At 59.0% G+C, this 23,031-nt stretch overlaps 1 protein-coding gene across 1 annotated transcript in view; it reads right to left on the bottom strand.

The window, feature by feature from the left end:
- CAMK2B (calcium/calmodulin dependent protein kinase II beta) overlaps positions 1–23,031 on the bottom strand; it is a gene marked incomplete in the record, with an annotated part of 141,002 nt that overhangs the window by 56,524 nt on the left and 61,447 nt on the right. Inside the window, 2 exon segments of the mRNA XM_034761678.1 lie at positions 2,192–2,264; positions 15,375–15,440. Coding sequence (XP_034617569.1) covers positions 2,192–2,264; positions 15,375–15,440 — 139 coding nt within the window.

Below are 23,031 nucleotides of genomic sequence, written 5' to 3'. Positions count from 1 at the left end.
CAGCACACAGCCCAGCACCATGCAGTGTGCTCCATTGTCCCACTGCAGCCCAGCTCCATGCACAAGAGCCCAGCTTCGTCACCCCATGACAGCAGGATGGCACAAGCCACAGCCCAGTTCCATCACCTATTACAGCAGGACTCGAGGCACCAGCTCCAGCTCCATCACCCTGTTTAAGCAGGACACCAGGTGAAAGTGCCTAGCTGCACAAACCCATTAGGACAGGACGCCACATGCAACAGCCCGTCCCCATCAGGCTGTTAGAGGCATTCAATGCACCAGAGACCGGCTCCAACATCTCACTGTGGCATGGCTCAAGGCACCAGTATCCAGCTGCATCAATTTGCTATGGTTTGACTGCATGTTTGAGAGCCCCATTCTAGCTACCTGCGGCATGAACTCCATGTGCCAGAATCAAGCCCCATCATCCTGACGCAGCACAATTCAATTCCCAAGAGCCAGCTCCATCATCTCATGACAACGTGACTCCGCCTTTGAGAACCCGGCTCCATTGCCCCATTAAAGCCCAATGTCTCGTGACCGCCCAGCTCCATCACTCTGTTATGGCATGTCTCCAGGAGCCAGAACTGAGCTCCATCACCCCAGTACGGCACAACTCCACAGGCAAGAGCCCAGCTCCATCACACCAGTACGGCACAACCCCACAGGCGAGAGCCCAGCTCCATCACACCAGTATGGCACAACCCCACAGGCGAGAGCCCAGCTCCATCACCCCAGTACGGCACAACCCCACAGGCGAGAGCCCAGCTCCATCACCTTATTACAGAATAACCCTACAAGTGAAGGCCCAACTACATAACCCCGTTCCAGCATGACTCCAGGCACCAGACCCTGGCTCAACTACCACCTTGTGGCACAACCAGAGCCTGGTTCCATTACCCCATTACAGCATGACCCTATGCACCACAGCCCAGCCATGAAAACATCCTGTCCTGTCCCCCTCCCCAGGCAGGTCACAGACAGCCACGAGCTCCTGGGGAACGGCATCTTTGCCCCGTACCATTTCCCGGGTTTTCAGGGGATGTTCTGGAGGGACACCCCAGAGTGGTTCTGTGGCCTTTGGGACCCCAGCTGGCCTCCTCCAGTTCACAGGGGGCAGGAGCCCCCTGGAAAAGCTTGGTGTGTCACTGAAGGGGCAAGGAACTGCTGAACATTTCCTGTCTCCAAAGCCTGTAAGGGAAAGCTGGGCAGCAGCAGAGGAGGGGGAAGCCTGGCGTCTCCACCAGGGCTGGCGTAGGAACCCCCTTGTTAATTTCACAGCGCTGTTTCTGGGTCTCTCACGCACCCCTTTATCCCAGCCCCACTCGGCCACATGAGACCATGTCCCTGCTCCTCACGCTTGGAGGCCCAGCGCGATTTGCGACGCCCAGAGGGCTTTATGGGGGGCAAACAAAAGACAAGCAACCCACGGCGGGTGTCACGGAGAACAGGTAACACGGTTCAACCAGACACAGGGCATGCAGACAGCGAGAGCCTTCCTCGGCAGGAGTCCCGCCCGCCCGCCCGCCGGTGTCGCCTGGGGGCAGGGAGAGATGTTGGACGAGGCAAAGGGGAGGGCAAGAAGAGAGGAAAAGGTTAGTCAGGCTTTGCTGCGCAGAACGAATCCTTCCTAGCAACCGGGGCTGGGCGCCTGTCCGATACCAAGGGGCACCAGCGGGGCACTGATCTACGCAGGGGATGGGTGCCGGGAGAGGGGTAAAGAGCCTGAACTGGGCCCGCCGCCTGATGCAGCTCCGGGAGGTGGCCGAGAGGCCAGCTGTATTGCCCCCGTTCAAGGGCCGGCTCCCTGGCCGCGCCATCCCCTCAGCACAGTATCTTCTCTCCCAGGGATTCTCCAGTTGTCCGACGTGGCCGGCGGCTAGAAAGGAGCAGCTTCCGCTTTTGCCTCTGGGTGGCGACAAACCCCAACCCTCACCCAGCCTCCCCAATTGCCTGGAGGTGCCAACGGGGCACTCTGTCCCTCCCTACTGGGCAGGATCTGTCCGGCGCATCCCCATGGCTGAGCTGAGCCGAGCTGATTTCTGATTGGGCCCCCTGTGACGGCCCCTTTCCCGCAGGCCCCTGCAGCGGCGTGGGGCTTGAGCCACTCCAGTTCTCGCTCAGAAACATGCACAAGGTACAAAGACGGACGGACGGACAGACGGACAGAGCAGCGGGGTAGAAAACTCACCTTGAGGTCTCTGTGGACGACCCCCATTTGGTGGCAATGGAGAACAGCCTCCAGGATCTGCTGGATGCAATGACTGCATGCAAACACCAGGGGGCGTGTTAGTTCATGGTGAGTGGTAACAACCACGCAGGCTGGTGGGGGGCGGGAGGTGAGAGGGGGGATGATGGGGGGCGGGGGGGACGGGAGGAGAAGAGGAGGAGGAAGAGAATGGAGATAATGGAGTCGGACTCCCTCTCAATCTCAGTCTCTAATTGCAAAGGAGCTCCCCCGAGTTACGGACCCGGAGGCGGGGGGGGGGGGGGGGGGGGGGGGGGGGGTCGGGGAAGAAACGCCCTGTGATGGGGGAGCAGCCCTGGGCCAGGGAAAGGGGCCCAGGAGGGAAGACACAAAGGGCACCGGAGCGTTAGGGTCAGGCGGTGATGGAGGGGGTCTGCCATCCGCCTGTCTCCAGCACTGCCCTTCCTCCTGCTCTGGGCTTTCAAGGAGGACCTGCAGGCAGGGGATGTGAGGTGCCATCCTGGGAACCCGCAAATCCCCCCCACAAAAAATCCTGCTACCTCTGTCCCTTCAGCCCATTCCATCAGGGAGGAAGCAGTACCAAACGTGGCACGAGGCCACCCACTGGAGACCCACCCCGCGGTGCCCTCCTGAAAGAGGACAGACAGCAGCAGGGATACAGCTGGCCCCTGGCCTGGCTGTCTGTACCTCCTGCCCCTGCTTCCCGGCCCTGATGCACCTTGGTAGCTACAGCAGAACCGAGACCTTGGGCCTGTTGAATTTCTGCCCACCTACTTCCCCTGCAAGTGACCAACCAGCCAGCCCAGCTGCGCTCCACTCCTACCTCGCCAGCCACCAGGCCTGTCCAAACCACCCAATGCACAGTGGTCACTGATCTGATGTAGGGCAGGGCCCATCTCGGCCTGAAGCTCTGCGAGGGGCCAGCCCAGTCCAAAATAACCAGCGATCGTCACCCGCTGCCCCCTGCCCAGCCTCAGCTCCCAAGTCTCCTCCCGATTCCAGCGTGGATCCGCTCCCTGCCCAGCGCAGAGATGGGAGCATTCAGCTCCGGGCCAAGCACTGCCCGGACGTGTAGTATTCCCGTGAGCGACTGAGGAGAGCCCGAGCCGGATGCCCTCACGCTGAGAGACACTGGGGCAAGGAGATTTTAATACAGGGCCTGCGCCTCGCAGTCTCTTAGGAGCTGGGGCTCAGCTCATGGCTACGGGGTCAGCAGGAAGGGAGCTCAGGAGCACGTTTTGTGTAGGCCCTACAGAAATGCTGGGAATGGCTTGTCTTCAGCCCCTGCAAACCTCCCCCCATCACTGTCTCTGATCTGTGGCCCCCCAGCCTGCCCTGCGATAACCACCTCACCCTGGGCGAGGGCCCCACTCGCCAACCCTTTTCGTAACAGCCACGCCAAGCCTCGCCCCTCGGCATCCGATCCCACGGTCCAGGTACACCGCAGGAACCAATAGTGATGTCGCCACCACTCGGCCCCAGAGCAGACACTGTCCTTTCGAGCTTGTGAGTTTGGGGCACTTAGACCTTTTTGCATGCTCCTCCCAGCCCAGAGCAGGCACTCATGTCTGGCCCATAAGCTGTCCTAGACCGCCTTGGTTTCCAGTTCTTTTCCAGGACCGATTCCCAGTGATCTTTGGAGTTCTGGTTGCTGTGGGCTCCTGTTCTTGGAGAAAAGGCTCTTCTCCCATGGCATTGGAAAGAGGGGCCCCTCCCTGGGAACATCTGGGTGCAGGGGAATCTCATCCAGGGGTCCTCGTCTCTGTGCGTTGCCAACGTGGAGCCCATTGGACTTCTGAACGCAGAGCAGACCCCTTCTGTCTTCTCAGGCGTCTGCTTGCAGGTGAGTGTGGATGGTGGAAAATAGGTTGAGGGCTAGAGGGGATTGAACAATCACCCTGCCCTCACACAGCCTCCTCTTCCAAGCCAAGCCAAGAGTGTCCCTCTGCAAGGGGAAAGACGCAGAGCACGCTGAATGCAAACGTCGAACGTTGATGGAATGGACCCATCATCCACGGGCTTCAGTCAGGGCCTTGAATTGAGTCACAAACTCAAAGGCCCCCAGACCTGAGGTGACTGACTTGGAGGGAAAGAATGAAAAATGTCCTGACTGGTTAACAGATGACCCAGGGGACGGGGTGCCATTTACACCCACAAAAGGATGCGCATGGCAAGGAGGGGAGGAACGGTCCAGGGATGGCCAGGGGCTTGAATTAGGCATATGGGGATGAGCTCTGGCTGAAAATCAGGAAATGCTTCCTGGCATGGAAGGTCTTCCCTGGGAAGGGTTGGGAGCCCCCTCACTTGGGACATCTTAAGACCAGGCTGGACAAAGCCTAGGAGAACCAATATGTATATAAATGGAAAAAAGGGGAAGTTGACAGTAATAAATATTAATTGGAAGTTAGGAATTGTAGAAAATTGATAAGGGAAGCCAAGGGACACAAGGAGAAATCTATGGCCAGCAGAGTTAAGGACAATAAGGAGGTTTTTAAAAAATATATTAGGAACAAAAAGAATCCTGACAATGGAATTGGTCCATTGCTAGATGGAAATGATAGAATTATCACTAATAATGCAGAAAAGGCAGAAGTGTTCAATAAATATTTCTGTTCTGTATTGGGAGGAAAAAATAGATGATGTAGTCTCATCATATAGTGATGATAATAACAGGCTTTCCATTCCACTGGTATCTCAGGAAGACATTTAACAACAGCTACTGAAGTCGGACATTTTTAAATCAGAAAATTCAGAAAACTTGCATCCAAGAGTTTTAAAAGAGCTGGCTGAGGAGCTTGCCGGCCTATTAATGTTCATTTTCAATAGGTCTTGGAGCACTGGGGAAATTCCAGAAGACTAGAAAAAAAGCTAATGTTGTGCCAATTTTTAAAAATGGTGAATGGGACAACCTGGGCAATTATAGGCCTATCAGCCTGACATCGATCCTGGGCAAGATAATGGAGTGGCTGATACAGGACTCGATTAATAAAGAATTAAAGAAGCATAATGTAATTAATGCAAATCAACACAGGTTTACGGAAAAATATCTTGTCAAACTAACTTGATATCTTTTTTTGATGAGGGTAATAACATTGATGTAATATACTTGGATACAGTAAGGCAATTGACCTCGTACTGCATGACATTTTCATTACAAAACTAGAAGTCTAAAATTAACATGATACACATGAAATGGATTCAAAACTGGCCATCTGATAAGTCACAAAATGTAATTGTAAACGGACAATTGTCATCAAGCGGGTGTGTTTCTAGCGCAGTCCTGCAGGGACTATTTTACATTTTTTACTCAATGATGTGGAGAAAAAAACAAACCCATCACTGATAAAGTTTGCAGATGATATAAAATTTGGAGGAGTGGTAAATAATGAAGAGGACAAGTCACTGACACAGAGAGATCAGGATTGCTTGGTAAACTGGGTGCAAGGAAACAGTATGAGTAAATGTACACGGGTAGGAATAAAGAATTTAGGCCATACGGGATGGGGGACTCTATCCTGGGAAGCAGTGACTCTGAAAAAGATTTGGGGGTCACGGTGGATAATCAGCAGAACGTGAGCGCCCCATGTGATGCTGTGGCCAAAACAGCTAATGCGATCCTGGGATGCATAAACAAGAGAATCTCAAGTAGGAGCAGAGAGGTTATTTCACCTCTGTGTTTGGCACTGGTGCGACTGCTGCTGGGATCCGGCGCCCAGTTCTGGTGCTCACAATTCAAGGAGGATGTCGATAAATTGGAAAGGGAGCAGAGAAGAGCCACGAGAATGATTAAAGGATTAGAAAACCCGGCAGAGTGAGAGACACAAGGAGCTTCATCTGTTTTGCTCAACAGACGGTTAAGAGGTGACTTGATTACAGTCTGTCAGTACCTACATGGGAAACCAATATTTGATAACAGGCTCTTCAGTCTAGCAGAGGAAGGTCTAACATGATCCAATGGCTGGGAGTTGAAGCTAGACAAAGTCAGACTGGAAATAAGGCGTACATTTTTAACAGTCAGAGTGATTAACTGTTGGGACAATTTCCCACAAGTCGTGGTGGATTCTCCATCACTGACTATTTTAAAATCAAAACTCACTGTTTCTTTAAAAGATCTGCTCTAGGAATTATTATGGGGGAAGTTCCATGGCCCGTGTCCTACAGCAGCTCAGACCAGATGATCATAGAAGATTAGGGTTGGAAGAGCCCTCAGGAGATCATCTAGTCCAACCTCCTGCTCAAAGCAGGACCAACACCAACTAAATCATCCCAGCCAGGGCTTTGTCAAGCCGGGCCTTAAAAACCTCTAAGGATGGAGATTCCACCACCTCCCTAGGGAACCCATTCCAGTGCTTCACCACCCTCCTAGTGAAATAGTGTTTCCTAATATCCAACCTAGACCTCTCCCACTGCAACTTGAGACCATTGCTCCTTATTCTGTCATCTGCCACCACTGAGAACAGCTGAGCTCCATCCTCTTTGGAACCCCGCTTCAGATAGTTGAAAGCAGCTATCAAATCCCCCCTCATTCTTCTCTTCTGCAGACTAAACAATCCCAGTTCCCTCAGCCTCTCCTCATAAGTCATGTGCCCCAGCCCCCTGATCATTTTTGTTGCCCTCCGCTGGACTCTCTCCAATTTGTCCACATCCTTTCTGTAGTGGGGGGCCCAAAACTGGACACAGTACTCCAGATGTGGCCTCACCAGTGCCGAATAGAGGGGAATAATCACTTCCCTTGATCTGCTGGCAATGCTCCTATTAATGCAGCCCAATATGCCATTGGCATTCTTGGCAACAAGGGCACACTGCTGACTCTCATCCAGCTTCTCATCCACTGTAATCCCCAGATCCTTTTCTGCAGAACTGCTGCTTAGCCATTTGGTCCTCAGCCTGTAGCAGTGCATGGGATTCTTCCATCCAAAGTGCAGAACTCTGCACTTGTCCTTGTTGAACCTCATCAGATTTCTTTTGGCACAATCCTCCAATCTGTCTAGGTCACTCTGGACCCTATTCCTACCCGCCAGTGTATCTACCTCTCCCTGCAGCTTAGTGTCATCCACGACGATCACAGTGATCTATGTATCTGCATGAAACCAGCTCCTCCCTGGACAAGGGGCAACTAGATGAGCTTGCATCCTCGCCCAACTGTTCTGCTTCTAGGAGGGTATTTCCTTGAAGCAGCACATGGGGGAAATCTGACACGCTAGCAGAGATACCCTCCTCCCTCTCCCTTGGAGACGGCATCAGAGACACAGGGCCCAGTTTGCGACGTGTCGGGCCCCGCGTTTAGAATGCATGAAGGATCCCAGCTGTGTGACGCCTCTGCATTCGAAATGGGTGGGGGCAAGTGGGTTTCCTCCTAGCCTGCCCTCAGTTTTCTGCTGCATGGTGGAATGGTGGAAAAAACACTGTGAGTTCAGGGAGATCTGCCATGCCCGGCTCTGGGAATTCAGGGGTCCAGAGGGAGCTGCAACCATCGCTCCGCTAGCCCCGGCTGTGCACTGGGCCCGGTTGGAGAGCAGAGCTTAGAGCAGTCTCACATTGCGGCTGGTGACACTTGCTGGTGTTTACTGGGTGCTCCCTTCCACAGGGAGGGCCCCGCTCTCGGGAGGGTGAATTGAGCATCTCTGGCACTGTCCTTGCCCTTCTGGGGGTCATGGTTTGCCCACTGGCCCCATTGCATGCTGGCCTGAGTGCGTGGTCAGGCTCTGCCCAGCTGCCATCGCTGTGCGGCCAGCCGGCTTCCCCGGGGCGGGCGATCACACTGCAGAGGGCTCCGGCCCAGCTCATTAGTATTTTGAAGGTTTTCTGGTGCAGCTGCTCCGGTTGCCAAGCTCTCCGCATGGTTGCTAAGTTATTCTGGCTGCTCGGAGCGGATTGGCTAGCTGGACAGGTGCCTGCTCTGGGGCTAGATTTTCTCCCCTTGATTTTTCCTTTTGGAGAACGAATTTGGTGTGGAAGGAAGGGGCCAGGGGAGTTGCAGGCAGTCAGGCACTTGGGTCTCAGCAGGGGAGGGGCAGGACCCCGGGTACTTGGAGCTCAGGAGAGGGGCAGAACCCCATAGCCTCAGCATGGAGGGGGCATGTGCCCCGGGGAGGGAAAGGGAGGTCCTGTGCTTGCGGGTTCTGCAGGGAAGTAGTGTTAAATGGTCCGATCTCGCCTGCTTGCCTGTTTACATGGACAGGCTGTCCTTCTCCCCCGGAGGGGGGGACTTGGGAGGGGCAGACACTGCAGGGCCCTGGGTCTTCCCTCTGCTAGGATTCAGGTCACTGAGCTGGTAAGTGAGTTAGTGCAGAAGACAAGAAGACTGCAGAGACTATGAGTCACGCACTGGCTCGGTGCTTTGTGCTGTCCTCCCTATGCTTACTGTGGACTGCAACAGGCCATTCGCTTGGCCAGGATCCCCGCGCCTCCCACCCAGGCCCGTTTGCATGGCCGGGATCCCCGCGCTTCCCACCCGGGCCCGTTCGCACGGCCGGTTTTTGACCGGAACGCCCGGTTGAAAAGGGACCCGGTCGGCGACACAGCAGGGCTAAGGCAGGCTCCCTGCTTGCCTTGGATCTGCGCAGCTCCCTGAAGCGGCTGGTACGTCCAGCCCCTAGTTGCAGGGGTGATCAGGGAAGCTCTGCGTGCTGCCCCCGCTCTCAGCGCTGGCTCCGCAGCTCCCATTGGCCAGGAACTGCGGCCAATGGGAGCTGCGGGAGTGGCACCTGCGGGTGTGGGCAGAGACATCCAGCCTCTTCCGGGAGCAGCACAGAGCCAGGGCAGGCCTTAGCCATGCTGTGCCACCAACCAGGAGCCGCCTAAGGTAAGCGCTGCCCAGCCAGAGTCTGCACCCCAAACTCCCTGCCCCAGGTCGGAACCCCCTTGCACACCCTAACTCCCTCACAGAGCCCACCCCCCATACCCTAACCCTCTACCCCAGCCCTGAGCCCCCTCCCAGAGCCCGCACCCCTAAGCCCCAGCACGGAGCCCCTTCCTGCACCCCAAACCCCTCATCCTCGGCCCCATCCCAGAGCCTGCACCCCCAGCTGGAGCCTGCACCCCCTCCCACACCTCAACCCCCTGCCCTAGCCCTAGTCCTGAGCCTGCTCCCGCACTCCAAACTCCTCGGCCCCAGCCCAGAGCCCCCTCTTGCAACCCAAACTCCTCATCCCCAGCCCCACCCCAGAGCGCAGACCCCTATCAGGAGCCCTCCCCCCCTCCTGCACCCCACTCCCTGCCCCAGCCCAGTGAAAGTGAGTGAGTGTGGGGGAGAGTGAGCAACCAAGGGAGGGGGCCTGGAGTGAGTGTAGGGTGGGGCCTCAGAGAAGGGGTGGGGCCAGGGTGTTTGGTTTTGTGCAAATAGAAAGTTGGCAACCCTACCTGGGCCCACTCGCACGGCCAGGATCCCTGCGCCTCCCACCTGGGCCCACTCACACAGCTGGGTTCCCTGCGCCTCCCACCCGGACCCATTCGCACGGCCAGGATCCCTCGGCCCTTTTCTCCCATGGGCAGAACAGCTGCTGCCATGGGGTTCTTACCCCGGGGAGAGGTTGGGACTTTACTGCCCGGAATGTCTGCATTGGAGGGGGCCCCCAGCTGTCTCCCCTGGAATGTTAGGGCCACATGATCAGGATTGAGTCAATGGGGGCCTGTCCCCGAGCTGCCCTGAGGATAGGGTCCCTAATGGCCTCCGGCTGCCCACCTGCCCCATACGCAGAGTCCCAGCGCAGGAACTTCCCCCAATCCTTCTCCAGCAGGTGAGCCCAGCAAGGTACGGCCCGGCATGGACCACCCTTCCCTATGCAGGGAGAGGGCACCGCTGCCTGGGGCTGCCCACTCTGGAGCCCCACAGGGGATCCCCTGGCACTGTGTTGACATAACCCATTGGTCCAGGGGCGCTATAGAGTCCCTGCCCCGGGCCTGCCCCAGTAAGGGCGCCCTGGCTCTTCGGCCCACACAGTAGCAGCTCCTGCACGTAGCTCTGGAGGTCACTGGTTCAAGCCCCATTGAGCATATGAGCAGGCATTCACCCAGCATATGAGCAGGCATCTGCATCCTGGCAGCAAAAAGCCTCGCTCAGGCCTCCTTCTTCCCTGGCACTGGGGGGCTCTTCCAAACCGCAGCACAGGGACCAAGGAGGCCACCCAGGACAGAAGGGAAGAGGGGCTGGGGCTAGGGTGACCAGATGTCCCAATTTTATAGGGACAGTCCCGATATTTGGGGCTTTGTCTTATATAGGTGCCTATTACCTACCCTCCCACCCCCTGTCCCGATTTTTCACAGTTGCTGTCTGGTCACCCTAGCTGGGGCTGAGCAATGAGAGACGCGATCACTGTCCAGCTCAGAGAGGAAGGGGCCAGCTCTCAGCCCATGGGAAGGTGCCTGTGAACTCCCCTGTAGCCTGGGGACTGTGGATAGGGCACTGTGGCATAAGCCAGCAACGTGGGCAGATCCGGGCAGAGCGTCTCGGTGGGTGCGGAGTGGCCTTAAGCCCAGCTTGTGCCCCCACCCAACAATATCAACAAGCCACAGGTTCAAGCTCTCCTGCCGTCACTCAGGGAGTCCCTGGCCTGGGGAGACCGTGGTGAGCAGGAGCCTGGAGGGAAGAATGTGTCCCCTTGGCCACGACGGGGCGCGGCGAGCTCTGGCTTCGGAGCCAGCGCTAGGTGCTCGGGTCTGGGAGACAGAACTGGCAGCCATGCGGGGGCGGGGTGAGGGGTGGCAAACAAGACAAGAGACGCGAAAGAGGCGGGGGGTGGGAGGGAGAGAGAGAGAGAGAAAGAGAGGGAGGGGGGCAGGGAAGGGGGGGATGAGACAGTGAAATGCGAATTGAATAAAGCCGCCCGGTTGAGATTTCAAATTATTGTTGGGGGAAAGGAGGGGGGCTGGTGTCTGGTCCCACATGTGCTGGTGTCGGGGCAGGACATCTGCATCCGGGTGCTGCCTCCTGTCCAGGGCCTCAGACCTGCCTGCCCTGCCCAGCCGCAGGAAGGACTCGGCCGGGCACGCTGAGAATCGAACTAAAAAAACGCCCCCAGTGCTGGATATCGTCTCCCTCCCCACCCCCCAAAAATCAAAAGCAGCTAGCGGGGAGGGGAGGGGGGGGGCGTGTGAGCGCTGGGCGGCGCCAGCACCCCCAGCCCGACGCCAGGAGAGGGCGAAAGGCATATACTGACCTTCAAGTCCCTGTGCACAATGGCATAGTGGTGCATGTAAGTTACGCTTTCTAATAGCTGATGGATACAGTGACTGCAAAACAAAACGGGGAGGAAGGGAGAGAGAAAGTGGGTCAGGGAGGGGTGGGAGAGGGGGACGGGGAGAGCGGCGAAGGGGGCAGACATGGGAGATGGGCAGGGCAGGGTCCCGATGAGGAGAGGGGTGGGGGAGGGGGATAGGAAGGGCGTGAGAGAGACGATCAAATGTACAGAAGGAAACCGAAATAATGCATGAAAGGGAACAAATTCCGGAGCCGGGATAAGCAGGTAGAGGGAACGGGGGCGGGGTGGGGGGGATCCAGAGGGACAGATGGACAGACAAAGAGGGACGGTGGGGACAGGGTGGAGATGGGGGACGAGAGAGAAGGAGAGAGAGAAACAATGTTGTGAAAGCTCTGAGACCACAGGGGGTTATCACAAAGTGTGCGGGGGGGGGATGGCTGTTAATGGCACCAGGAACTGCAGGCTGCCAGGGCCGGAGGGAGGGAGGGGGCAGCCCCCCCCTGAGAGGACGGTTGGGACCCAAGGTGCGGAGGGCAGAGCGGGTGAGCAGAGACCCCGGCTGGCAGGGCTGAGTCCAGTGCAGCAGCCCCAGAATGAGCGCAGAGCAGGGAACAGGCTGCAGGTGCTGTGGGAGGAGGGTCACCGTCTTCGGGCTTTGGGAATGGATGACCTGGCAGGGTGACCCCACTATCTAGTCAGGGGTCGTGCGGGCTGGGGCTGCGCCCCCCCTCCCAAAATAGCAGCTCTCTCCATGCCCCTCAAGCCTGACCTACAGCCTGGTCTGCTAGCACGTCCCTGAGCGCCCCCAACATCTCTACTAATGCCCTTTGATCCTGACTCACCGCGGCCCCGCTGTCCCAGCCTGGGCTCCCCATCACAGCTCAGCGGTGCCCCTCACGCCGACCCACAGCCCCTGCTAGCCCAGCCCTGGGCTCCCCCCAGCCCTGCCGGTGCTCCTCACTCCCGACCCGCAGCCCCTGCTATCCCAGCCCTTGGGTCCCCCCCCACAGCTCTACCGGTGCCCCTCACCCCCGCCCCACAGCCCCTGCTATCCCAGCCCTCGGGTCCTCCCCACAGCTCTACCGGTGCCCCTCACTCCTGACCCGAAGACCCTGCTATCCCAGCCCTCGGCTCCCCGCAGCTCTGCCAGTGCTAAGTAAGGGGAAAGGAATCCCAGCTCCACAAGTCCTGCGTGGGGCCCTAGCACTTAGGCCCAGCTCCTGCCCCCTCCCCCAACCAACAACAACGAGCCCCAGGTTCAAGCTCTCCTCACTGATCCACAGCCCCTGCGGTCCCAGCCCTGTGCTTCCCACCTCTGCCAGTGCCCCTCAACCCCAACCCACAGCCCTGGCTGCTATTCCTAACTGGCACCACACCGCTCTGTTCATGTACCTCAGTCCGGCCCAGTGGCTCTCCCTGCTATTCCAGTCTGGGCACCCTGGCTTCAGCTCTGTCCGTGCCCCTCCATTCCAGTCCTGGGCCTCTGAGGAGTGGACATTGCCCATAGCGCCCCATCGGGCTGGTTTGATACGGACCAAGAGCCTCCCGGTCTGTTCCACTGGGCTGCGCCGCTGGTGAGGGCAGAGGAGGGGAGCCCTCGGCATGCGTGGGGGTGGGATCTGGGGGTGCTCTCTGGATCGCAGCCGCGGGAAGCCACCGCTCCACAGAGCCATGCCATGGAAAGGGGAAGGCCCCAACTGTGGACTCACCAGGAGGAGCTGGGCTCTCCGTGGGGAGAAAGTCCCACAGCTCCATCCCATCCCAGCCTGGCCTCACCGCACCTCAGGGGAACACCAGGAGTGGGTGGAGGCCACTGGGACGTCCTGCCTGGATTCTGCCTCCCTTTGCCGCAGCCTGATGCTCGGAGCAGGCCCCCACCCGCAGGGGTTTGGGCGGGTGCCCAGGGGGCCAAAATACAGTCTGAGAGCTCCCCCTGAGGCAGGGGGAGGCCACAGGAGTGCAGGGCAGGGCCTCACATGGGGTTGGAAGCTCTCTGGTGAATAGGGGGCAATGGGCAGGGGAGTGAATCTGCAGAAATGGCCTCTTGGGGGCAGCTCCCCGCTGCCCTGCTGGGTCACAAATCAACCCTGAGATTCCTCCCCTGCCACCCACAAAGCAAGCTGGGCTACAAGGCTAGGGCAGTGCCTCTGGGATGCTGGGGCAACGAGGAGCCTTAATAGAGGCGGCATGGACTAATGGGTAGAACTTGGGAGCTGGAAACCCCTGGGGTTCTCCTCCCTCCCTCCCCCCGGCTGTCAGCAAACCTAGCAGGGACAGGCCTGAGTAGCTGAATGCCATGGGAGAGATCTAACCCGTGGGGCTGCCCCACACGGACTCCCCTGGCAGGGGGCTCCCACCACTGACAGCCCAGGGATCAGGGAGGTGGGAGCTGCATGGAGAGGGAAACTGATTAGCACCTGCCACCAGCCCCAACCCCATTAGCCCAGCCCTGGGCTCTCCCCACACAGAGTTCTGCCACTGCCCCTCAATCCTGACCTACAGCCCCCTGCTACGCACACATATAGCTCTGCCACGGCCCCTCAATCCTGATCTGATGCCTGCCGGCTGTCCTAGGCCACATCCCCCTCCTGGGGAAAGCATCAGACGCCTGGGACGGCAATGAAGCTGCTCAGGGGCCCTGAGCCCGGGTCTCCCCAGAAGTGCCGAGACGGGGCGGTGTGTGAGGTCATTACCTAGAGCCCAGCTTGGCCAGGTCCCTGCGGCTGGGAACCGTCTGAGCCTGAGAAGCGTGACGGACATCGGACCTCCTCTGGCACAGTCCCAGTGCCTGCCCGGCCCAGGGCCCCCCGGCCAGTTCACAAGGGGGCTGGGGAGATGACAAGCAGCGAACAGCGAGATTCTGGGGACCAGCACATGGTGGGAGGGGGCCAGCGCGCTCCAGTCGGACGGGACCAGGAACGGGCACGTTACCGGCCGAGCCCACGCGTGACCAGTCACCAATCACCAGCGCCTCTGACCCTGCAGGGAACCCACCGCTCAGGCCCCTGTCAGTGATGCCCCCAAGCCCTGCGGCTGCCCTCAAACATGCCCTGTCCCTACAGTTTGTTCGCAGTCCCCCACGCTCTCTACCAGGTTGCTGCTTTGTGCCCGCTGCTCCCCGATGGCTGAAGCAAGCCCCACTGACTCCAGCTGCTTGTGGGAGGGTCAGCGTCCTCCCAGTTGCCGGGCCCCAACAGCCAGGCTGGGACCAGAGGGAGGGACACTGCACCCTTCCTGCTCTGGGACAATACTCCAGTACTGCAGCTCAGTGCTCCCCTACATCCCGCCCGGCCCTGCCCCACAGCTCTGCCAGAGCCTCACCAGTAGTTCGTCCGGTCCTGAGCCCTCTTCCCCAGCCCAACCCCTTGGCTCTGATCCAGAACGCCCCCTCCCCTGCTGCTGTGCCAATGCACCTACAGCAACCCTGGCCCCCGGTGCATGGCTGGCAACTGCACCCAGCTGTGTGGTGGCTTTGTGAGTGCTCCCTAAGGGACTAGGCTAAGACCAGACTCGTCCCCCTGACGACCCGAACCCCCCGTGAACTCCCCAGAGAGGAAAGCACAAACGCCTGGGGTCCCACCACCCCTCTGCCTTTCTGGCTGCGCCCCAGAAGCCAGCTGGGCCCCAGAGGGAGAGTTGCCGCAACTCTCCCCCTCGTCCTCAGGGAGCATGGGGTAGGCACCTGTTTTCAGGCCCAGGGCGGCTGAGGGGCCCTGTGAACTGACCCACAGCAGAGGGACCCAGTGCTGGATGTGACAGCAGGACACGTGGCACGGCAGTGCCAAAGGCATAGGAACTTGGCTATCACCTGGCGATATCTCTGGGGTCCCCCCGGCTCTGTCCAGGTCATGAATAGGTTAATGTTGACGGGTACAGCTGGCATGGGATCAGGGAACAGAAAGAAGCGGGGGAGGGAAGGGGAGAAGGGCGGAGGGGAAAGTGGGGGGTGGGGAGTTGCCACTCACCTGGCATCGGCTTCGCTGTAATATTCCCGGGCCACGATGTCTTCAAAGAGCTCCCCACCAGTGACCCTGAAACACAGAGAGGCAGAGTTCACCTTCCCAATTCCCAGGCCCCAGTGCCCGGCTCCCACCCAAACCCCTCGCGGGGCACCTGCTGAGTGGGGCCAGCCCGGCACTGGCGAACCAGAGCAGGCCACGGCTCCATCCCCAGCTGACAGCCAGGCCCCAGTGTTCATCCCCTAGGCGTGGGGAGCTGCACCCTCTGCTCCCCCAGAGAGCTCACCCCTTGCTCACCAGCATGACCAAGGCAAAGAGCGCGGGCTGCATGGCACACGCGCCCAGAGCCCCAGCATCCAGACAGCAGCGATTTGGCGGCTGCCATGTTCCCCACCCCCGACGCCAACTGGGAAGCCCTTCAGTATGGGTGAGCTGAAGCCCAGTGCCTCTCCGGGGATGCGAGGGGTATCGGGTGCCAAGTGGGGGGGCACTGCCTGCCCCTCTGTGCCCTGCACCCTGGCAATGGGCAAGGGAGAGCAGGCAGGGCCTGGGCCTCCTCCCTCGTCCATCCTACGCAGGAACCCAGGTGCCAGCCTGTGCCCAGCCCAGCGAGTCAATGACAGCGGACTGAGGCCAGCCCTGCTCCTTCCCTGAGGGACACGGCCATAGGACATCAGGCAGCAAGGAAATCCTGGGTCACTGAGTCCAGTCCCATTGGCCTGTAGCTCCAGTGACTCTGCCGTTCCCGGGGGTTTGCCCCCCTGGAGGTGTTTATAGAGAGAATAATCAGCCTGGACCAGGGGCATACCAGGTTTGGGGGCCACAGGGCAGGGGCTGGGCAATGGGGTTGGAGCCTGATCAAAGCAAGCTCTGATAAGAGGAGTAAAGTCCCTGCCGGTGATGCCCACGGAGCCCCATGCCACCCCAGTCTCTGCCATGGCTCACGTCCCCTCTGGCTGGCTGAGGTCCCAGTGCCAGGACGCCCTCACTTCGCTGGACTCCCCCCATCCCTCTTTGCTCCTCTCCGATCGCCAAGCCCTGCTTTTCCGGGACACTCTGCTCCTGCCTGCCTATGCTGGCTGTCTCCACTCTGCCCACGTGGCTGCCGGCAGCCCGCCTCCCCCAGCTCATCGCCAGCCCCAACATGAGGGAGCTCAACTCCCATGTGGCAGGAAGGGAGACGACTCCATGTTTCTCCGCCATCTATCCCCACGTTTCTGCACCACAGAACCACAGGCATTCGTCTGCACCCCGACAGCCCCTAGGTGAGTCTCCCCCTCCCTCTTGTGGTGTGACTGGCCTCATGCGGACAGGAGGAGGGGCAGGGCAGCTTGCAGGCTGGGTTCCCGGGAGGCCAGGCACCTGCCAGTTGGGCTTGTGGGCACTTTGGTCTGTCTGATAATCAAGCCCCCGGGGAAGCCAACGCAAATTCAGCCCACAGCCATGGCAGGCCAGGAGGGGCTGAAAGAGCCGATGCTCCTGAATTGAATGGATGGCAAAAATCAACACACGAGTGCGATCACAGGAACAGTTCTGGCCTCTCCCAGCAGGGGGTGCTGTGGGGGGCGGGGCAGGGTGCTGTCTGTGGGGGGAACTCCCAGCTACTCCAGCCCCGGCCTCACCCAGCAGGGGGCGCTGTGGGGGGCAGGACAGGGAGCTGTCTGTGGGGGGAGATCCCGGCTACCCCAGGCCTGGCCAAGGCTGGGAGGAGGCGCGAGCTCTGTTCCTGCTGAACTGTGACACGGTGCTGACTGGGGATACAGTAACGGGGGGCGGGGAGAGCACCGGTCCCCCTCCTCCTCAGCTCAGGGCAAGCCCTCCCCTTTCACTGTCCTTCAAGCCCTGGCTGGCCATGGAAGTGAAGAGCCCATGTCCCGGCCCTACGGCGCGGGGGGAGCAGGTGACCGGGGTGAGCTCAGCCACCAGGGCCAAGTGGCTCGGGGCAAACCCGTGTCTCTTGATTCCCCTCCCAAAGCAGGCTGAGGACACGCCAAGGTCTGTGCAACTCCAGCACAGGGAACCTGGAGCTGCCGTGACTCAGAGGAGAGCTAAATATAACTGAGCTGTCAGAGGCACCGAGCGATGAGCTCACCAGCTGCTATATCTGGAACGAGGCGAGAGGCAGCTGAGCACAGCACACCGGGTCTCCGCCGCCCCCCCAGATGCGCCGCGCCGGCCCAGCACAAAGCACTGGGTCCCAGGGCTCTCTGGAGCCAAGGCGCCAGGCCTAAAACCCTCATGCTGGTCGCCTGCCCTGGCTCCACCTCTGGCCTCAGCCCTGGCCTCCTCAGAGAAACCAGGGGCCAGGGCTGCTTTGGTTAGCGTCTGCTGGGCCGGATCCTGACTGGCACCCATGGGCACTACTGCAATACAGACAAGCGTGGTCATCTGGCTAGGCTCCACTAGCCCTTCCTGCCTTGGGCACAGCGTGCCGGGGGCCAGTCCTAGGAGCCTTTTCTCACGTGCATCAGACAAGCTACTTTCAAGGTCTTGCCCGGCCTATCCCCACCCTGCCCACTCTGTGTCGTTCACCGGTCCTGCCTCTGGTCTGCCAGTCGTGCCAGCCAGCACCGCCCCCTTGTTACATTTCACACACACATTTCTCTCCAGCTGGGAGATGCTCCCCTGAAACAGCCCCAGAGCCACCTCCTTAGCCACCTGCCGATCCCTCCTTAAAACTCATTCGCCGGGAGGTCTACCGAAATCGTGTCACTAGTGTGGGAGACCCCGCCTGCCCAGCTGACCAATACTGTCTCATTGCTAAGGCTAAGGTTCTGTCATGGATATTTTTAGTAAAAATCAGGGACAGGTTGCAGGCTTCCGTGAATTTTCCGTGACCTGCCTGTGACTTTTACTAAAAATATCCATGATAAAATGGGAAGGGACGGGCAGCTGCGGGGTGGCTGGGAGATAGGGTGACCAGATGTCCCGATTTTATAGGGACAGTCCCGATTTTTGGGTCTTTTTCTTATATAGGCTTCTATTACCCCCCGCCCCGATTTTTCACATTTGCTATCTGGTCACCCTACTGGGAGATCTGGGGTCCCCACCACCTGTGGGGACTCAGCTCCAGGGTCTCCTACCCCCAGTGGCAAAGGGGAACTCCAGGGTCCCCCTGCCCCCTCCCAGCGGTGGAGAGCTGTGGGAATCCCCCTACCACCACCGCAGTGGGGAGCTGTGGGGATCCCCCTGCTGCCTGTGGTGGCCTGGGGGGATCCTCCTGCCCTCTCCCCTCCCGCAGCATGGGGAGCTGCTAAGGTCCCCCTGTCCCGCAGCGGTGGCCCGGAAGCTGCCAGGGTCCCCCACAGAGGCTGGGAGCTGTGGGGTACCCCACTGCCTGAGACAGCCGGGAACTGTGGGGTACCCCCCTGCCTGAGATGGCTGGGAGCTGTGGGGTATCCCTGCTGCCCATGGTGGCTGGGATCTTGGGGGCCCACTGCCTCAAGCAGCGAGGGTACCTCACTGCTCCCTGCTGCTGCAGAAGGCAGCGGGACCCTGGAGCTCCCAGATGCCGGGGCTGAAGTCACGAAAGTCTTTGGAATCCGTGACTTCCATGATCTCCATGACAAAATCGTAGCCTTCCTTATTGCTTCCATGTACTCCCCCCATCTGCCTGTATCCACCAGCTGTCCCTGGTCTTAGACTTCTATTGGAAGCTCCTAGGGGCAAGGACCGTCTCTCTGCTCTGCGTCTAGCACAACAGAGGGAGTCAAGCATCTTGCTCCGGACAGACAGCAGTGGGAAGAATGGGGCCTCTGGGCACAGCAGATGCTAAGACCAAGCCTAGCCCGATGGGGTCCTGGTCCAGGAGCAGGAGCTCCAGCAATGTAAATTGCAACGGTATCTTACCTCCCCAGCCCAGGAGGAGAAGCAGAGAGAAAGACAAATCTCCAAGGGGGGAGAGACGGGTGTCACAGAGTGTGGGGGAGTCAGGGCCCTGCACCCCTCTTCCTGAGATTCACTGTGACTCTCAGCCAGCCAGTAAAACAGAAGGTTTATTGGACAATACGAACGCAGTCTACAGCAGAGCTTGTAGGTACAACCAGAACCCTTCAATTAAGTCCTTCTGAGGGGGTTCAGGGAGCTTAGACCCCAGCCTGGGGTTCCCTGTATTGCACCACCCAGCCCAAAACTGAAACTCCCAAATCCCCCTAGCAACTTTCTCTCCCCTCCCCTCTGCTCCTCCTCTCCTTTGTTCAGTCTCCCGGCCAGGAGGTGTCACTTCTCCCCACCCCCCTCCTGGCTCAGGTTACAGCTCAGGTAACTCAATGTAACTCCCAGGCAACATTCCCAGGTCAAATCCGCCCGCTCCCTGTTCTGTCACAACGGGATTCTCCTTCCTGCCCAGAGGGGCAAAAGCTCCCAAGCCCCTTCCACCCTATGCCCCCCCGCCCCATCTCACCCTCACACCAGTCCCCTCCCTGACAGCTGCTTCAGGGCAGCCGGCCTAGAACTGAATTCAAACTCTTGGAAAAACACAGCCAGACACAGCTGTCCTGAATTCCCTGTTACAGCAAATGAACTAGGCTATGGCCGGTTCCGAGGGCGAATTAAGAGCCGCGTTGCCCAGAACCCCCCCACGCCCCAGGGCGACTCTTTAGCTACTTACAGATCAAAGATGAGATAGTGGAAGCCCTCCTCGGATATGCTGTCATGGAGACGAACTGCAAAGGAGCACAAGCGTCAGCTGTTGCCTTGCTCTAGGAACAGATGCCCGGATGGAGCCCTGGGGACTGGCCTCTCACTCGTTTGCGGGACGATACCTACCACGAGATGTGTTTCCAGAGGCTTGCAGAGCTGCCAGGACTCCCCTCCAGAATCGGGCACTAGCAGCCGGGCCCAGGAACCCGTGGTGATGCTTGGGCGGTCCGGGCACCAGCACTTGCACTTAAGCCTGCCTGGGAATCTTAGTTCTGGGGCACGGGGCTGGAGGGACAGTCCCGAGACTGGAGCTCAGCTTGGATCATGCTGCCCTCTGCCCGATCCGGGAGTTACCAAGACCCGGGGCCCCAAGGCTGGTCATTCAGTATCAATGGCAGATCTCAGCGCATGTGGTGCGTTATGGTACATAGAGGACAAAGGATCTATCTGCTAGGGGCAGGTGGCCTAGGTGGATCACCGCCCTCGGTAGCAGCCCCAGCCACCCAGCCCAAGAGAAGATGAGCTTTGCCACAGGCCCAAAAGCTTAGCAAATCCAGGCTCTGGTGGAGTGAGGTCCTTCCCCAGCCTCCAGTGCCTCCACTGATCCTACCTACAGTGGCACTCCAGAGACATCCCCCAGGCAGATGCCCCACCGGAGACTCCATCTGCTCCCCCCAGAAGTTAAGCAGCAGCCAGTGTCCATCTCAGAGCACAGGGGTCTTCTACACTCTCTACCCGCGACCCACTCAAGAAGCAAAGCGGCCACCATATTGCACTAGCTGCAGCTGCCTTATGGTTCCACCGCACAGCCTTGCCGAGTTCATCTCCGCGGGCAGGGCTGCAGGATGGACGGGGTGCAGGCAGCCACGCTTCCCAAAGATGAGGTGCAGGCTAGTGCCCCATTGCTGGGATGGTTTGGAGAGGTGGACGCCCATCCCCTTAGGAACTGGACTGAGAACCACAACTAACTACACACAGGAGCAGGGCAAGCTCGGGAAGAGAGGCTGAGCGGGGGATTGGGGCAGCGATGGCAGAAAGGGGGCCAGAGAAAAGAAACAGAACAGACGCAGCTGGCCCTGGAGTACAGATGCCCAGGGAGAGGCTCATTCCAGACAATCCATTTCCATTGGCAACTTGTCGGTTTCTTTGCAAACCACTTTTCCTGCCGTTGGAGCCCCAGGCCCTGGATCTGTGCGATTCAGATCCCAGTTTGATTCAGCGCCTAAAAGTCTAAGCCCAGAATCAGATTCTTGATGAGATCCAGGGGAGACAGGACCAGGAGAAACCAGGGAAAAGAACAAATGGGGGAAGCATCCGGTTAGAAACACGAGCAGCGAATGCTAAAGCCAGCTCATGCATCTCAAAGCTAATGCACTGACACGGTGGGCTTGGCAGTGGTGAGAGCCCGTAACTGGCCCTGCGGGGGCTCCCCAGAGCTGGCTGAAGGGGAGCTCAGATACTTGGTGGGGGCAGCTCTGGCTGATCCTCCCTGCAGAGACTGGAGCTCTCCCCGAAATCAACTTTCCTGATCAGTGACTTCAACGGGGCCACTTTCCCCAGCCCCTTTGTGATGCCATCAGACCAGAAGGGGTTTGACAAAGAGCTCGGGACTGTTCCACTGCCAAACAAAAGCAATCCGACTCCTCTGGAGGGAAGGGAAGCGATTCTGGCTTGAGGGAAGATGTTTTGCTACTTGGAGCCCTTTCTTGGATTTTCAACTTGTCCAGCCTCAGGGCAAGTTCATGTTAGAATGTGGTTAATTTAAGATCGGGTGGGGTGGGAATGTTTTTTGCAATAATTACAACATGGCAAAGGTTCTGCTGACGAGTAGAAAGGGTATCTAGTGAGAAAGGCAGATGTGGGGACTTTCTAACTTCCTAGGCCCTCACATGGCTATTAGTGCGAAAGGGAGCATAAGACACCACCAGCCCTGAATAGGCATACTGTACACTCACGGCGGCCTGGTGTTGAGGGCTTCATAAGGAGCCAGGGACCCTATTATTGTGTCTCTTTGCCCCGAGGTGCTTGTCCACACTGACGTTTTTAACTGACTTGAGATAGGCAGCTAACACTGGGCGATTAACACCATGGCTGGAGACGGGACACTGGCTGGGGCGGGCTCCGAGTTACTACAGTGAATTCCTTCCCAGGTGTCTGGCTGGTGGGTCCTGCCCTCATGCTCAGGGTCGAACTGACAGCCAGATTTGGGGTCGGGAAGGAATTTTCCCCCAGCTCAGAGTGGCAGAGGGACCCTGGGGGGGAATCGCCTTTCTCTGCAGTATGGGGCACGGGTCACTTGCAGGTTTAAACTAGTGAAAATGGTGGATTCTCTGTAACTTGAAATCCGGAGTTGAGAACGTCAGTGACTCAGCCAGAGGTTCGGGGTCTGTTACAGGGGTGGGCGGGCGAGGTTCTGTGGTGTGCAGGAGGTCAGACTGGAGGATCGCGATGGTCCCTTCTGGCCAGGGCCGGCTCTAGGCACCAGCAAAACAAGCTGGTGCTTGGGGCAGCACATTTTTAGGGGCGGCATGGCCGGCGCCAGAATGCTGCCCCTAAAAATGTGCCCCAGCCGCCCTAGCTCACCTCCGCTGCTGCTGCCACGGCGCGCGAAACAGCTGATTCGCGCGCCACTACTCGCCCTCCCTCCCAGGCTTTCAAGCCTGGGAGGGAGGGGGAGCAGCAGCGCGCGAATCGGCTGTTTCGCGCACCTCGGCAGCTCCCCCTCTCTCCCAGGCTCTCAAATCTGGGAGGGAGGGGGAGATCCCGAGCAGCCGTTTCGCGCGCCCCTGCTCCCCCTCCCTCCCAGGCTTGGGACCCAGGGAGGGAGGGGGAGAAGCAGTGCCCGTGCCGCGGCCACTCGGAGTCTCCCCCTCCCTCCCAGGCTCTCAAACCTGGCAGGGAGGGGGAGACTCCGAGTGGCCAGGGCGCGGGCGCCGCTTCTTCCCCTCCCTCCCTCCTAGGCTTGAGAGCCTGGGGGGAGGAGGCAGGGCTGGGGACTTGGGGAAGGGGCGGAGTGAGGCAG

This window comes from Trachemys scripta, chromosome 2 (genome assembly GCF_013100865.1).
Source record: "Trachemys scripta elegans isolate TJP31775 chromosome 2, CAS_Tse_1.0, whole genome shotgun sequence".
NCBI lineage: Eukaryota > Metazoa > Chordata > Testudines > Emydidae > Trachemys > Trachemys scripta.
Note: the sequence above shows the minus strand (reverse complement) of the source record. Positions and strands in the feature narration are given on the sequence as shown.